The following is a 16,747-nucleotide window of genomic DNA, read 5'->3' as shown; positions in this document are numbered from 1 at the left end:
GCAGATAGGTCGCTTTGCAAGTGGTGAAGCAGGTCTATAGGTGTCTATCTTCCTCCCCACCTCTCTGTCTTCCCCTCCTCTCTAGATATCTCTCTGTCCTATCTTAAAATAAAAAACACCCAAAAACTAAAAACAAACAAAAAACACAGTAACTGACTGTAATCTATTAAATATAGTGGCATTCTACATGTCCATATACACACCAGTTGATTTGTTAAAAGTATATATACATACACTCAAAGCACACACCAATAAAATAAGCACACACTAATAAAATCTTGTTAATTACAAAGAGGAAAAAAACACTTTGGCAGTAGAAAAGTCTTGTAGATAGCAAGATCTTCAATGTGAGTAACAGTATGATGTAATGAGAAAAAATAATTAGTTCTGAGATATTGTTACCAAAGATGAATATCTTGAGTCCAAAAAGGAAAACCCAAATTGAGGAACATTTTTACAGAAAAAAAGTGAGTACCCTTAATAAATGTCAACATTTTGAAAGTAAAAAAAAAAAAAGACTAAAGAGTTGTTAATTGAAAGAAACTAAAGAGATATCACCAATAATTGCATATGAGATCTGAACATGGTTGTTTTATTATAAAGGACTTGTATTGAGAAAACAGATGAAATATGGCTGGCATCTGTGGTTTAGATGATAAGTTTCTATGTGAATTACCTCTTTTATTAAAGGAAATATGCTAAAACATTCAGAGGTGAGAAGGCATTATGCAGACAATTTGCTCTGAAAGACTTTTGGGAAAGATATTGATAATTTCTTCTACTCTTCTTGCTAAGTTTGAGATTGTTTCTGAACAAGATGTAAAAACCAGAGACAAACTGGGTGAAGACAAGAGACAGAAACTTTGCAGGGTGGTAGGAGAGAAATAAGGTCAGAGATGAAGTGAAAGATCTATATATGGAGAAGAAGAAGGAAGGATTATATAGAGTGAGTCTATTTAGAAGAAGAGGTGGGAGAGGAAACAAGATACTGACATGGTTAGCAGAAACTAAAAGTGGGTTGGCAGTGGATTGAAAAAAGTTGGCAAGTTAATAGAGAAAGCCTGGGTGTGTGGGAAGATGAACAAAAGAAGAGGGTGGGAAGAGAACTAATATTTATTGAATGCTTTCTATGTGTTTAAGCACTAAGCCAGGCATTTAAATTTCATTCAACTCTTAACAGAAACTTGTAAGATGAGAGTTTTGTGTTTTATTCACATTTAAAGATGGAATATAATAAGATCTGTAGAAATTAATAATTAGCTTGTGGCAATACAGACAGTAGGCAGAATCAAGATTTAAATTCAGTACCTGAAGACTGAAAGACAATATAATAGTGAGAAATGGTCACCAAGCCAGAGAAGAAAAAGAGAATTCAATTTCTTCCCCCAGAAAATGAAGACAGTACAGAGACAGAGTGGAAAAAATGATGAGGAGGCAAGGTTTATGGTGTGTATGTGTGTGTGTGTGTGTGTGTGAGAGAGAGAGAGAGAGAGAGAGGAAGGGAGAGAGAGAGAGAGGAGATAGAAGGGGGTGGAGATGTGCTAGCTGGTTACTGGGAAAATGGTAGAAGAGGTAAAGGAATGAGAGATACTACCACCTACAGGTGAGAGGCAACAGAAGAACTTGAAGAAAAATCGGCAGAAGGCTTTGGCTGCATGAGTGGGATGTGAACTTCTAAAGTGGCATCCAATTAGCCATACTTTCTAGTGCCTATATACTTTTTTTTTTATGTTTATTTTCCCTTTTGTTGCCCTTGTTGTTTTTTTTATTGTTGTTATTGATGTCATTGACAGGACAGAGAGAAATGGAGAGAGGAGGGGAAGACAGAGAGGGGGAGAGAAAGACAGACACCTGCAGACCTGCTTCTCCGCCTGTGAAGAGACTCCCCTGCAGGTGGGGAGCTGGAGGCTCGAACCCGGATCCTTACGCCGGTCCTTGCGCTTGGCCTCACATGCGCTTAACCTACTGCGCTACCGCCCGACTCCCCCTATATCCTTGTGCAGTTTCTCCCCACAGGTATGGATTATATTGATTTGTTACTAAACCAGAAAGTACAGGAAAAGTGTTAAGCTGTCACTTTTGTCATAGAAAGAAGAAAGATAATTCCTGTCTTACTCACAGGTTCTCACTGGTTTCAACAAGACAAATAACTGAGAGTACCTGACAACCAGAAAGGAATGAGGCCCTCAGGTCAACAACTATGTGGAATCTGAATGATGCCAGTAACCATCTGAATGAACCTGGAAGCAGATTCTGTCCCCATTGATGGAATCTTCTAAGAGACTCTGGGCCAACACCATAATTGCGGTTTCTGAGAGAACATGAAAGGAATAACCAGCCTAGTTGTCCTCCTAGATTTCTGACCCACAGAAACTGAGCTAATAAATGTGTTGTTCCAGACTGCATACTTTGGGATATAGCCTACTCACTGGGATTTATTTCTAGCCCAAATCAAATTCTCATAACTTTCACAGTCATTTATGAGCAAGTATAGAATGGCAAACTTTTCAGTTGTCTGATATACAAAGCATTTTAGTTCCCTGATGTACATGTTTCCAAGCTGAATAAGGCAGGCTTCTGTTTCTTTGGGTCAACTCTCATATTGTATTCAAGTGCCCTTTCATGGTCTATGTTTTACCATTGTTTTCTGATTTTGTTTGTTTTTGTAATTTCAGTGTTTAAAATGGTCCAGAAGTATAGTGTTAATGTGCTGTTGAATATGCTAGAAGACTGTGACATGTCTCATGGAGAAAATGCTTTTGTTGAGTAAGCTTTGTTAAGGTATGAGTTATATGCAGGCTTTGCTCATGAATTCAACGTTAATGAATCAACATGCAATATTATTAAATATTATATATAATAATATATATTAAATAATAAGTTGTACTTGTAAACAGAAACACATAAAACATAATATGGATCAATCTATTGATCAAACAGAAACACATAAAACATCATATGGATCAATCTATTGATGGGAATGTGATAAAAAATTTGCAGGAGCTTAACCCTGTACCTAGAAGTAATGGCTCAGTATTGCTAGTTCAGTGATTTCAGCAAACATAGTCACTTCAAATAATGATAACTGTCTATAATTTGTTTTGTGACAATAGATAGTGAACATGAGTGGACACTGAGATAATTGAACTCAAAGGAGAGCATGATCAAGTGTCAAGGGCACAGGCCTCTCTAGGGGTAAGGCTAGACAGATAGTGAATGGGAGTTTTTAGAGTCTGCCATTTAAACATCATTACCATTTTTATATATCAAAAAGAAATTATTTTACCTGGTGAAAGAAAGCGATTGAAGATGAATGTGGGTAACACTCTCTAGGAGAATTAACCTCAAAAAGTAATCTCCTATCCCCCGAACCACCATAAGCCAGAGTTGAACAGTGCTCTGGTTAAAAAAAAAAAAACAACAAAAAACAATCTCCTTGTTCTATAAAACCCACAGCTGTGAGAGGGTTGGTGTGCTAAAAGGCACTAGCTTAATTAAAGCTTCATGACTGTACAGGGTAATGTCACCCAGGGCAGGCTTCTGGCAGCTGCAGCACACTCTCATGTGCCAACACAGGGAAATGGTAGAATGCAGGGGAAGCTATAGAGTGCAATAATCTCTTGGGGACTCAAAGTCTCCTGACAGAACTCTTCTATGCTCTATAGTTGAAAAAAAATCACTGTTTATGGTTACAAGTTTAAGCTACTTTCATTTCATATACTATTTAACTTCAGTCTAGAAAATGTTCTTTTAGATATGTGTTTTTAATTAGGTTTCCAAATTCATCTTGGATATCCATCCCTACCCTACTTACTTTCTGTACTCAATCTGAATGTGTTGAACCTTTAACTATGTCTGAGTTTTATATAATAAGTAGCACTGTTGTCTTTCTGTGCATAGAATTTACATAAATAGCATTTTTTCTTTTTTACTTGCACTCTTTCTTATTTTTTCCTTAGTCTACCCTATGATTTAAGTTCTATGTATGTGTAGTTTGTTGCTTCTAACAGCTATATAATACACCTAGTATATGCCCCTTGCATCCTACCTATCCTTTCCCCTAGTACTAAATAAATACATTACCCACCTCCAACTTCCACTTGCAAAGTCAGATAAAGGGAGGAGGAAAAAAAACGTAATGATCTACCTTGTAGAATCATGCCCTTTATCTGATGATAGCTACTTCTCCATCACTATCTACCAAAACACATTCCTAGGTCAGAAGACCATGCAATAGTATCATCACTTCTTGTAGAGTAACTCCTTGTGTAGTTACTCCAACAGCTTTCTGAGAGGGAGAGATACATATTTGATCATTATCTTTAAAAAGGATAAAAAAAAACACAGTAGAAATTACTTACTTTGGTTATGCTTGAAGATTTAAAAAATGAAAAAGCAAAAAACTAAGATGCCACTTAATGTGGTTTTTAAATTTTTTTTATTGTTTCTTACTTTTTTCTTAATGTGGTTTAAAAAATCATTTCATTAAGGGGTTAATGGTTAGCAGTACCGTTGTTGACATACGGGTAAAATTTCTCATCTCACCATAAAAGGTGCCTGCCAAACACTTTCACCTCCAACTTAGGCCTTTTACCACTTAATGTGCTTTCATTAAAAAAACAAACAAAAAACCCCAAATATATGCCATGGAAAGTAAAGGGACAGAGAAAGGAGAAATATACAAAATCAAGTAACTATGCAGACAGAGATGCTCCCAAAGTGAGAAATAATGTTCCCACAATGTAAATAACACATTTTTAAAGCTTAGTTTTTTGAGGCATGAAAGGCAAAAATAAAAGAGGAATCAAGTTTGGGTGACAAGAAAGTAAAAGTTTACCTTCAAAGGCCTCAATTACTGAGCTTGACTGACATACAGATAAGACTGCTACAGAAGGAAGCCAGAGAAAGATTCTTGCTGACTCAAAGAAAGAAAGTCATAATTTGAGAGATCAATTTTTATTTCTGAATCATACAGAGACTCTATAAGTATATGTACATACATTTTAATATTATTAACTTATACATTTAAGAACAAGCCATTTATTTACCAAAACAAAATCTAATTAATATTTTATTCTGGGCAATCCAACACATAGTAGAAAAACCTTTAAATATATAAAAGATTAATTAGTGCATATCTAAATGTTTCTAAGGGAGCAAGCCACTGAGGGAGTGTGATTAGATGAATGTTGCAAACATAGTGTATGACTGAGTACTTAAAATGAGATCTTAACACAAGGACCTGGAGTAGTGACTTTCTCGCACTGGCTGGAGTGTATCTTAGAAAATAACCCAGAAAACATTGTATGGCTTCAATAGAGACTTCAAGGTTTTCTTCCACACCCAGCATTCAAACAAATGTTCTCACTCCTTAACATTATCTTCTATGCAGATTTTCTGTTCCATCTCCTCATCAAGTTGCTAAGTGAAGAACAGTTACCACTTTGGGAAAACAAAACTTTTGCCTACAATGACCCCTTGGTACCCTTAACTACAAATCTAAAGGAAAGATGCAAAAACAGTACCCAAAAGTCATAACCCAAGCAAGAATGCTCAGAATGCAAGAGTTAGATAGCTAATGATGTGAATGTTTACATTTGTCTACCTATCTGCTTAGGGATTATTTTTCATGGTTTCTAGGGTTCTATTTACTGGATTGAATATTATATGGCAGCTTTTCTCTAGCATGTGCAACTAAACTACTGAATTTTTGAGATAATAAAATAGCAGGTATCTAACTACTAGAATAGGTGGGTGAGCAGCCCATAGAATAGCTCAGATAAAATCATTCACTGGGAAAGATAGTTATAATTTTTGTGTAGGAAGACAAGGTTTAAAACAGGACACCACCTGAGTAGTCTTCCATCAGTAGGCTGGGAAAGTTCAAAGAAATGTGAATGGGCAAATTTTTGCCTGGTTGACTATAACAAAAACCTCTTTCATAGTTCAATATATGTCAGCAGTTTCCCACCACTAAACTGAACACCTCATTAATTCCTATGGGCCACCATTTTCCTTAAGAATAAGTTGGTTAACATATGAAGCCAAACAATTTGTTGAGCAATCATGGATCCCAAGCTTGGAATAGTGGAGAGGAAGTGTTAGGGAGGTACTCACTGCAAACTCTAGTGTAGTCCTGCTTTCAGGTATATATTTTGCAGTAGTTTATGGATACGTGTGCACATAAGCTCTCTCTCACAGACAGCGGGGAAGCAATTACAGAAGCCAGACCTTCTACCTTCTGCAACCCTCAACAACCCTGGGTCCATGCTCCCAGAGGGATAGAGAATGGGAAAGCTACCATGGGAGGGGGTGGGTTATGGGGATTGGGTGTTGAGAATTGTGTGGAGTTGTACCCCTCCTACCTTATGCTTTTGTTCACTAATCCTTTCTTAAATAAAAAATTAAAAAAAAAAAAGAATAAGTTGGTTTGCAGTCTTTCTTGTCTAATCTATTTGAGAAAATATATAAATGCAGAGGAGGGAGAGGTGGAAAAGGGCATATGCACTAGAACAAGGGTTGTCTGCAAAGATAGTAAATGTTTTAGACTTCCAGGGTCTGCTGCAACTACTGTAGTGTGGCAGTGGCCAGAGAGGGAGGATTGGAAAACACATTTGTGTAGTTATATTTCAATAAACACATCTCTATTTATGGACACTGGAATTTGAATAATTTTCATGTGTCATGAAAGATGTGTTAAAAAGCTCAACTCAAAGTGTGAAAGCTACTCTTAACTGTTGGGCTATATGAAAGCAGGTATGTGTTTGATTAAGCTAGAAGCTACCAACCCTTCTGCTACAGGTCCACAGATTCAAAATCACATTGGCACTATAAACAAAATATAAAAACTACTGAAGGATATTTTTAAAATGAGAATACATACTTATACTTAATTTTAAACCTGCTGTTTCATTAGTGTTTTAAAGCAGACTTCTTTTAATAATGCATAGATTTAAAAAAATTCAGATAACAGAACACTACCAAACAATGAATTTTTGAGGGGGTCAATTCCTTAAAGAGTAACATTTTGAACTAAGTGTATAACCTGCTGACAGTTACCAAAAATATGAACATCAAAACTATGTTTCTCAGTGTGGAGATCTTAAACACCGGAGAAATGACAATTTCCTTAAAAAAATTCAGAGAAAATATGGTGCCAAACTTGATAACAAGAATAAAATTGATGTAAATTACAAATCCTGGTTTTCCTTTGAGAATTAGATAGGTCACATGAACAAGAACCAGTGGGCAGTTAGCCCCTTATAGTTTCACACTTGTGTCTAGTTAATGATTGTGTCAAGCAAGTTCAGGATTTTAAAGATGGAATTACATGGGAACAACTTTACCAAGGAGAGTAGAGCCCTGTGTATTTTAAGCCTAACATGAACACCAAGGAGGAATCCAGCTAATCTACAGAAACAGATCCACTTGCAATTATTAGCAGATTAAAGTGGTTTAGTTGATCAATTCCAGTGTAAGAGATGAAATACCACTGCACCAAGGGTTAACAAAGTATAGAAATGGAAGGTTCTACTTTTTTTTGCTAGGGTTCAAATAAAATATTTGAGGCACATAATTGGCAAAATAAGAAAGTACACACAACTAAAAAAATGTCAAGAGTAAACAAATTCCCTTACTGCTTTTCCCCTTAGAAATTTAGAATGGCACTACATAGTGCAAAGTGGAAAAAAGTACCGCCAGTCCTGACTCTTCTCTGTAGATATGTTTCAACAGAACCATGAAGCAGAAAAGCATCTTCTTCTTCCTGCCATTGCCAGCTAGGGCTTTTCTTTCAGTTTCAGGTCAATACTTTGGAGAGAAAAAAGAGGGGGGGGATTAGAAACTTGAATGGGAAACATTTAATACTCATTTGGGGTAGCATATGTTTGTTCACATGCTCCTCCCCACCCCCTCCCCCCCAAGGAGAAATCATGCAGATTTATTATATTAGAAAATATAAGAACTCCACCATTGATTTCATTGTTTTCTCTAAGATATGGAATCTGTTTCTGTAAAATTGTTTCTGGAAACAACTTATACCTTTCAGAATGATATAGAGAGGCAAAAAAGTGTGAGTAAAGACTAATTCCTAAAGTAGATTGTGATAGGGGACATTATTTTAGGAAGCAGGGATTTTTAGTATTTAGTCTTTTCTATTGGCCTGAAATAAGTAACATTTGACAAATACTAGTCAATGGTAAATGAGAAAAATCTCAGTAGTAACCTCCACTGCCCCCTCCTACACACACAATTTGTTAAAACCTAAGCTAGCTTACTGAGACTTCTCTTTCTTTCTTTCTTTCTTTCTTTCTTTCTTTCTTTCTTTCTTTCTCTCTCTCTCTCTTTCTTTCCTTCCTTCTTTCTTTTTCTCTCTTTCCTTCTTTCTTTCTTCTTCTTTTTTGACCTTAATATCCTTTTATTACCTTAATCACAAGCTGCCATCACTGTGGATACACACTGTCACCCTGGCCCCAGCCTGTCTCCCTGTCTTCTTTTCTTAAACCAGAGCACTGCTCAGCTCTGAGTTTTGGTGTGGTGGGGGGGATTGAGCCTGGATTTTGGAGCCTCAGGCATGAAACTTTTTTTTTCTTTTTTAAAACTTTCTTTATTGAACAGAGACAGAGAGAAATTAAGAGGGGGAGAAAGATAAGGAGAGAGACAAAGAGACATTGCATCCTTGCTTCACCACTTGTGAAGCTTCTCGCCTTAAAACTCTTTTTGCATTGTCATTATGCTATCTCCCTCACTTCAGAGAAGGGCTGTTATAATCTAAGAAAAGTTTATTTTTAAGAATGTCTGCTGGGCCCCAACTATCTCAGGAATAAATACCAAAATAATACTGGCCACTAGTGTCTGTCTTTTGCCTATTAATGAATATATTACAACTTCTTGGCATCTACTGAAGAGAAAAAGGGAGTCATAATTAGTGAATAATCAAAAAATTTCAGCCATAGAAGGAGAAAAACAAGGGGCTGGGCTGTGGTGTACCTGGTTAGACATACATAGTACTAAGCACAAGGACCCAGGTTTGAACCCCTGCTCCCTACCAGTGTGTATGTGTGTGGGGGGGGTGGCACTTCATAAATGGTGAAGCAGGCCTGCAGGTGTCTTTCTCTTTTTTTTTCTAAGTTCTTTTTTTAAAAAAATATATATTTATTTATTGGATAGACACAGCCAGAAATCAAGAGGGTGATAGGGAGAGAGACAGAGAGACAGAGAGACACCTGCAGCACAGCTTCATCACTTGCAAAGCTTTCCCCCTGCAGGTAGGGACCAGGGGCTCAAATCCAGGTCCTTGCACATTGTAATACATGCGCTCAACCAGGTGTGCCACCACCTGTCCCTTGGTGTCTTTCTCTCTTATCTCCCCACCCCTCTCAATTTCTCTCGCTTCTATTGAATAAAATAGAAAAAAAAAAAAAGGAAAGGAAAAAATGGTCACCAGGAGCAATGACTGGAGGTAGGCAGAAAGAAAGAGAGAGAGAGGTAGAGGTAGAGGTAGAGGGAGGAGAGGAAGAGGGAGAAGGAGGGGGAGGGGGAAAGGGAGAGGGAGAGGGAGAGGGAGAGGGAGAGGGAGAGGGAGAGGGAGATTTCATCTGAAAAAAAGCAGTTTGGGAGGTTATCTGCGGACTTCACTTGTGTGTGTTCACCTATGCCTCATGCCTGCATATTGCAAAGATTACTGTGCTTTGTCCCAGCTGAGAAGTGCTCATGGTAGTAGCTTTTCAGGGAAAGCCACTGGGAATCATCTTCCATACCCATCTAGTGGACAGTGGGAAAGTACCTTTCTTTGCACTTAACATTGGCAGGTCAACTACCTATTAACTCTGAAGCTAGGGCCAATTATTTTTTATACATTTTAAAATATATTTTTGTATATTTTATAAATATATTTTTATATATTTTATATATTATAATTTTTATACATTTCAATTTAAATAGCACGATCACATCTTTCTCTGCTTAATTACTCACTTATAATAATACTGTTTTCTTTGCGAGTTTTTAGATCTAATTATGCTGACTGTCAGCATAGCCAAGTTGTCATGGGTATTAGTCTCTTTTTAAAAGTCCTCTAGGGTCTGATTTTTTTCCCCCCAAAGAGTTTCTTCTGGCTGACTTTTTCATATTAAAAGAGAAAGAAGAGATATAGAGACTGGGGAATAGAGGAAAAGACTAAAGCATGGAAATTTCCTTCAGTGATATGGGTGGGCTTCTAACTGGGAGCAGACACCACCCAGGTGAGCTATCTATCTTGCAGACACCCTCTCATATGAGTTTTCTATCTTGCAGGCTTGTTTTCTTACTTGCTGAGTTTTACCATGGTGGTAAAACACTGTGACCCTTAGATCTTTTTCTAATTTCATTTTATAAGTAGTTTCTTCTGTATCTTGTTTTAGCTTCCAAAATGTATTTCTCATTTGATAATTAAAATTTTATTCTTGGGGACTGGGAGATGGCTCACCTGGTAGGCCGCACACATTACCATGCAAGAGGACCTGGGTTCAAGTCCATGGCCACAACATGGGAGCACCTACATAGGAGAAGCTTCATAAATCGTGGAGTAGTGCTGTGATATCTCTTTTTCTTTATCTCTATCTCTGTCTCTCACCCTCTACACAGAGGGAAAAAAGAGTCCACCCAAAGCGGTGGAATCATGAAGACATGAAGCCCTAGTAAAATCTCTGGTGGAGAGAAAAAAATTCTTTCTCATGTGGTATTGGCTCTGTTTCTCTCACAGACTAAGAAAGCTAATTTATTAAATCAAAACCTGGGGTACTGTCTAAACAGTGTGAACATTGACCAGACTGTTAGGAATCATTTTGGAAAGTATAAACTGCATCATTTACTTTCACCTACATCTCTGACAAAAATCTGATGTAACACTTAGGCCTGGATGCTTATCTTAAAATGATGTTTTATTATACTTTTCAAAAAAGGTTTTAGTTCTAGGACATGAGAGAATGAAATCCAAACTTTTTTTTTTTAATCCAAATTTAAAAGTGAAGGAGATAAGCAATTATAGCTACCTTTAAAGAACATTACCTTTTACTTAATTTTTTTGAATTGCCTTTTCAAATAATTTTTAGTCTGAATTGAACTATGAATGGAATATTTCCTACCCTTGGTCAATTCAAATTTGTCTTCTAGAACCAACTTTCCTGATGAGACGTTTCTTATAATTTTTACCACCAGTCATTTTGACTTCCAACACAATGAATGAGGTTCCTTACAAAGAGTCTACCAGCACTGTCTATAAAAGCATTTGTGTCCTGTGTATGCAGTTTCTCTGTGAGGAATTTGAGGTTACTACAGTATTTACACACATCTCACTTTATTCTTTCTTTTTTAATTTTGGCATTAGCAGGACTTCACTACTCTGGGTCGACCTTTTCTCCCCCAGTGGAAGAGACAGAGACAGAAAAAGAGGTAGACATCCCAGAACATCAAAGTTTCCTCCAATGCACTGGTAGCTGGGCTTACACCTGGGTAATTTGCATGCAAAGCAGGCACATTCTTCAAGTGAACTATTTTTCTCTCCCTCATTCTCTTTTTGACCTTACTCAGCTTCCTGGAATAGTCTATGCTCATTCTGCAGTTTCCTGATTCAGTACCAGCTGAATAAGGGCAAGAGACTGGCATACTTAAATGATGACTCTTTAGTCACTGTCAGGCCATTCCATCAGCTGGGGCCCTAATCGGGGAGTACTGAGATTCCCAAACAGACATGATGGGCCTAGACCTTGAATAATCCCTCTCTCTCCATTGTTACCAATGATTCCTATAAGGAAGAACAAAATAGACCCCTTTGTAGGCCCCATAGGACCTTTCCCTCAACTTGGATCAACAATGGTAGAGAATGTTCCATCCTCTGAAGGGAGGATGGACAATATACTCTAAGCTACACCTGAGGAAGATGGGTTGATATTGGGGCAGCTTGGAATGTTCCTACTCATGACCACAGAATGTGAGCTCGGATCTGCAGGGACACAGAGGTCACATAGGCTCCTAAACTGAATATGGGCCCCAGACCAAATCAAATTGATGGGGTTTATAATCAACAATATTTATATCCCTTTCCCATATTAAGGAGCTACTCTCTTCCCTGATATAGCTTTCTGTTCCTTTTCCAGCCATGATGTCATCTCCTGAGACAATAATTAGGATCCACCTTCATATCAGATTTCAGGCTCAGGCAAAAACAAACAAAAAAACACTAGTATAGCCACAGGCCCTTTGGAATATAACTAAAATATGCCTACTAGCTATCTACAAAATGGAGTACCCCCAATTCTTCATCTGCACTATTCCAGCCATTAGGTCCATGATTGGTCAACAATTTATTTGGCTTTGTATATTAACTCTCTTTTCAGCCACCAGGTTCCAGATGCTAGCAAGATGCCAACCAGACTTCCCTGGACAGACAACCCCACCAATGTGTCCTGGAGCTCAGCTTCCCCAGAGGCCCACCTTACTAGGGAAAGAGAAAGACAGGCTGGGAGTATGGATTGACCTGTCAATGCCCGTGTTCAGTGGGGAAGCAGTTACAGAAGCCAGACCTTCAACTTTCTGCATCCCACAATCACCTTGGGTCCATACTCCCAGGGGGTTAGAGAATAGGAAGCTATCAGGGGAAGGGATGGAATATGGAGATCTGGTGGTGGGAACTGTGTGGAGTTGTACTCCTCTTATCTTTGTCAATGTTTCCTTTTTATAAATAAAAAAAAGAAAGAAAGAAAAGGAAATCCAAAGAGAACACACTGTGGCAACAGCAAATGTATTTAAATTTCATCTTGGTTCCACCTTCTGGATACCTGGAAAGAACAATACTGAATTCTCAATAATTCATACCAAAATAGAAGCTAATAACTGGATGAGAAGTAAATTGGTAACCACAGTTTATTCCCTGAAACTATGTTAACTTTAGCCTAAAATTAACTTTATTCTCTTGGGCATTTAAATACATCCTTTTGAGACTTCGGATTGACCAAATGTTGAACCCTCTCCCAACTGTGATACTACCTCTCTGTCATTTCAAAACCACTGGCTTAGAAAATCACACTGCAAAGGTTTAAATTCCAACCATGGCCATTTTTACAACTGCAAAGTGCTGGCCAAATGAAATCTTTCAAAGCTGCTCTTTTTAAAAAATCTGTTCTTTTTGCCTACATGTGCTTACACCGGACTCTAATGTTTATCTTTTCCTGGTTTTTGGGATGGAAAAACAGAATGCTAGGTCAAGACCAAAGTTGTGTGGCATTTAATGATGATAAGAAAGAGATAGTGTTGAGCTGACATATTCCTCTTCAAGTTTCTAATGCCAGGACTTGAGAACACAAAAAGCTGAACATCTAAACAGGGTTTACCCAATCCTCAATGTACTTCTTTCTTTTAGAGCCAGCCATACAATAATATTACAAATAACCACAGAGCTATTATAGACAGTGAATTCTTACTCTTTATCCGTAGAAGACATTTCTGGATCATTGTAAAGGCAGCTAGTTCTGAGTGCAAAAGGAAAAGAAAAAAGGAAGCTGTGAGCATTTTCTCAGTTGCTACCACTATAATGTTTTTTTACCATCAGTTTTGAAATACAGTAACTGTCCAAGATTTAAATACATGGAAAACAAAACAGAACAAAACAAAAAATCTGAAAACTTCAAATACTTCTAGTGGTAGTCTTTCCTGTCTTTATCTTCCCTGTCTCCCAGCTTTTCAATATTTGATATTAAAAAAGGAACATAATAATGTAAATTCCTACTTGTAGTTTAAATAATGTGATATTTTTAAACACAATGAATAATCCCTATCAAGTAATCTATTTTTATGTATGTATGAACATAGTTGACTTTCAGTTTTCACAAGAATTTCTCTAGAATTCCTAAAGGAAAACTACTAGTGGCAGCATTCTGTGGCTGTTACTGTTACAGAAAATAATACGTTACTTGGTACTGTACAGCTTAACTGTGTTCAGGTAATACAAAAGAATACTAACATTAACCCAAAACAAATGCATATATATCCATAAAAAGCAATAAAGTAAAAAGTTTCATTATGGCTTATGAACATGTTTGTGCTTTTTGTGTTATTTTTATGCTTTTGATATTTTGGTAGGCTTTCTCTTTCAAATCTGTATTATATTAATTTCTGATTAATTCCTGGTATGATTCCGTTGTTACCCTCCCCACTTATAAATATTTTATCATTGGCAAACAAATACAATTTAAAGGGAATCTATGAGCCTTTATAAAGGTGACAGTTCTTTTTGAAATGTGGATAATTTTGCAAGCTATTATTTAAGAATCTTTGCACATAAGGAGTTCAGCAACTACTGACTTTTGGTGTTTTGTTGCAAATGACAGAAGTATAGCTTTTTGAGAAGAACAGAGGGCTTTTTCACTCCTTTCCCCCACCCTTCTTGTTAGTGGTTTGGTATTTCTATGGAGTACATTTGGCAGCTCCAGCAAACAAGGACAGTTAGGCAAGTGATGACAGTGTGCTAGAAAAACCTAGGAATGCTGGAATGGAATCAAGAAAGGGCAATCTTCCAAATCTAGCTTTTCTGCTCTTTAGCTTTGTGTACTCCTTCCAAGGAAAACAGTAATTTGCAATCCATTTAATACTGTCAGTTCAAGAGCAGCAGATGGATTCTCCACCATTTTCAAAATAAGTATGACTCTTCTACATACACTTTATCTACTAAAAGCACTTTCTTTCCAGTGCAGTTCAAAGGGTTTAAGATAAATAAAAAAAGAGGTTGAGGAGCTCATTTTTTGAAAGTCAATTAGTGGTGGAAATATTACATGTGTGTATTTGGTGAGAAGGTGAATATTTTTAAGATTTATTATTTTTACTATGAGACAGAGAGAGAGAGAGGGGGGGGGAGGGAGATGAGGATGAGGATAGAGCATTGCTCTCAGCTCTATCATATAGTAATGATCGTGATTAGTGTCCCAGGTATGCAAGTTGGTGCTCGAACAAGCTGTGATATCTCCCAGGACCTGAGAAGCTAAATATTTAAATAAATTAAAGGGAGCATGGCAAAAACATAAGACAGGTAGGTGTTGTTTCCTGACAAGGTATATATTTGCCTTTGGCTAGAACTAGAGTAAAGCTTTTTAATAAAGGTCATGTGGAAAATCAGGGTGCATCTGTTAAATGAAAGAACCTGGATTATCTAGCATGTAGAATTTCAACAAAACTCTGCAGCAGGGCCAGGTGGTGGTACATTGGGTTGAGCACACATAGTACAGAGAGCTGCAGTGACTATGTTCTCTCAACTATAATACTTGAAAACATCATGTAGAGTATGCCCAAGGGTTTATGGACTACTTCAGAGGCCTAAAGATAAAGATAAGGCATAGTGGGTGTGCTCAAGTGGAAGGCATTTGTAACATCTGTGGGGTTAACAGAGTCAAAGTCATTCTCTTTTCACATCTTCCAGTGTAAAATAGATTCCAGTCCTCTACAATGTAGTGTCACCATTACAAGAGGAAAGGATAAGTTGAGAGAGAATCAGATAGATGACTCACCCACTGGTTCCAAAGGAAGAGCATAGACCTCTAAGAAAAATCTAAATATTGAAATATTTTTATTTAGCCTTTTATTTCAAGATAGTAATTCTCATAGCATGTTACTAAGAAGGGCAGTAGCATGAGTCTCACAAGGAACTTGTTAGAAAAGCAGACTCTTGGACCCTACCTTGAATCAAAAACTTTGTGGGTGAAGTCCAGCAATCTGTGTTTTAACAAGTGTTCTGGATGAGTCTGAGATACAGTAAAGTTTAAGAACCACTGTTCTACAATAACAATCTTAATCTCATAATCCTTTGTTAAATTATGCAGAAAGAATTAATGAACATCGATATGATATACTAGATATGAACTTGGTACTTTAGGAAGGAGACTATTCAGCACTACTTGAGACATATAGATGCTTGAGGAGACCATCTGTGATGGGAGGGACACAACAGAAGGATTTGGGAAAAACAGAGTTTCATGGCTAAACCAAAAAAGGTAACTAGTAGTTAAACAGAAAGATAACAACATGGGGTAGGGGTGAGAGGTGGGGGGTTAGGCAAAAATCATCTGGACAAAAAGGCAGAAATTTCTAATAATAATTAAAAGACAGGACAGTTTGACTTGATGATAGATTTGGCTGTAACTGTGGTCAGGGAAGTAGCTCAGTGGCAGAGCACAAAACTTTCATGTATGGGTCCCGGGTTCAATACCTGGCATCTCATATGATGGAGTAGTGAGTGCTCTGGTCTCTCTCATATAAAATAGATAAATTTAAATAATAAAATAATTAAGTATCAATAAAATTACTGGCATTTCTCCTCCTATTTTTCGTTTGAAAACAACTCTCATTCCATAAACATGCAATCAACCTAGAAAATGAATCTGAGAGAAGCTCAGAGATGCTTTTCTCTCTGGGGAATATTAAGCCACAGTGTGATGAGTACAGATAAATGTTAGTGAGGCACATTCCACCAATCTTTGTCTCCTTCATTCTTAATATTTTCTTACTCCCACATCTTGTAGCATTTAGTTAAAGAACAAAAATTTTCTGTAGAGAAAAAAAATATGTATATAATTGTTATTCCAAATTTGTATCTTGAAACAGAGGATAAGAAGGTTTTAACAGTAAACTACACCATTGACTTTTCCTCCCTCTCTTCCTTTCTCTCTCTCTTTCTTTCTTTCTTTCATTCTCTTTCTTTCATTCTTTCTTTCTTCTCTCTTTT

General features: G+C 37.2%; 1 protein-coding gene across 1 annotated transcript in view; it reads right to left on the bottom strand.

Moving 5' to 3' along the window:
* Window positions 1–6,416: 6,416 nt before the first annotated feature.
* PRUNE2 (prune homolog 2 with BCH domain) overlaps window positions 6,417–16,747 on the bottom strand; it is a 328,462-nt gene continuing 318,131 nt past the window's right edge. Inside the window, exons 19-20 of the mRNA XM_060199543.1 lie at window positions 13,458–13,505; window positions 6,417–7,809 (exon numbers count right to left, since the gene is read on the bottom strand). Of these exons, the coding sequence (XP_060055526.1) occupies window positions 7,779–7,809; window positions 13,458–13,505 (79 nt within the window). The 3' untranslated portion in view covers window positions 6,417–7,778. The remainder of the gene's footprint in view (window positions 7,810–13,457; window positions 13,506–16,747) is intronic.

The sequence above is a fragment of the Erinaceus europaeus genome, chromosome 10 (assembly GCF_950295315.1).
Source record: "Erinaceus europaeus chromosome 10, mEriEur2.1, whole genome shotgun sequence".
Lineage (NCBI taxonomy): Eukaryota > Metazoa > Chordata > Mammalia > Eulipotyphla > Erinaceidae > Erinaceus > Erinaceus europaeus.
Note: the sequence above shows the minus strand (reverse complement) of the source record. Positions and strands in the feature narration are given on the sequence as shown.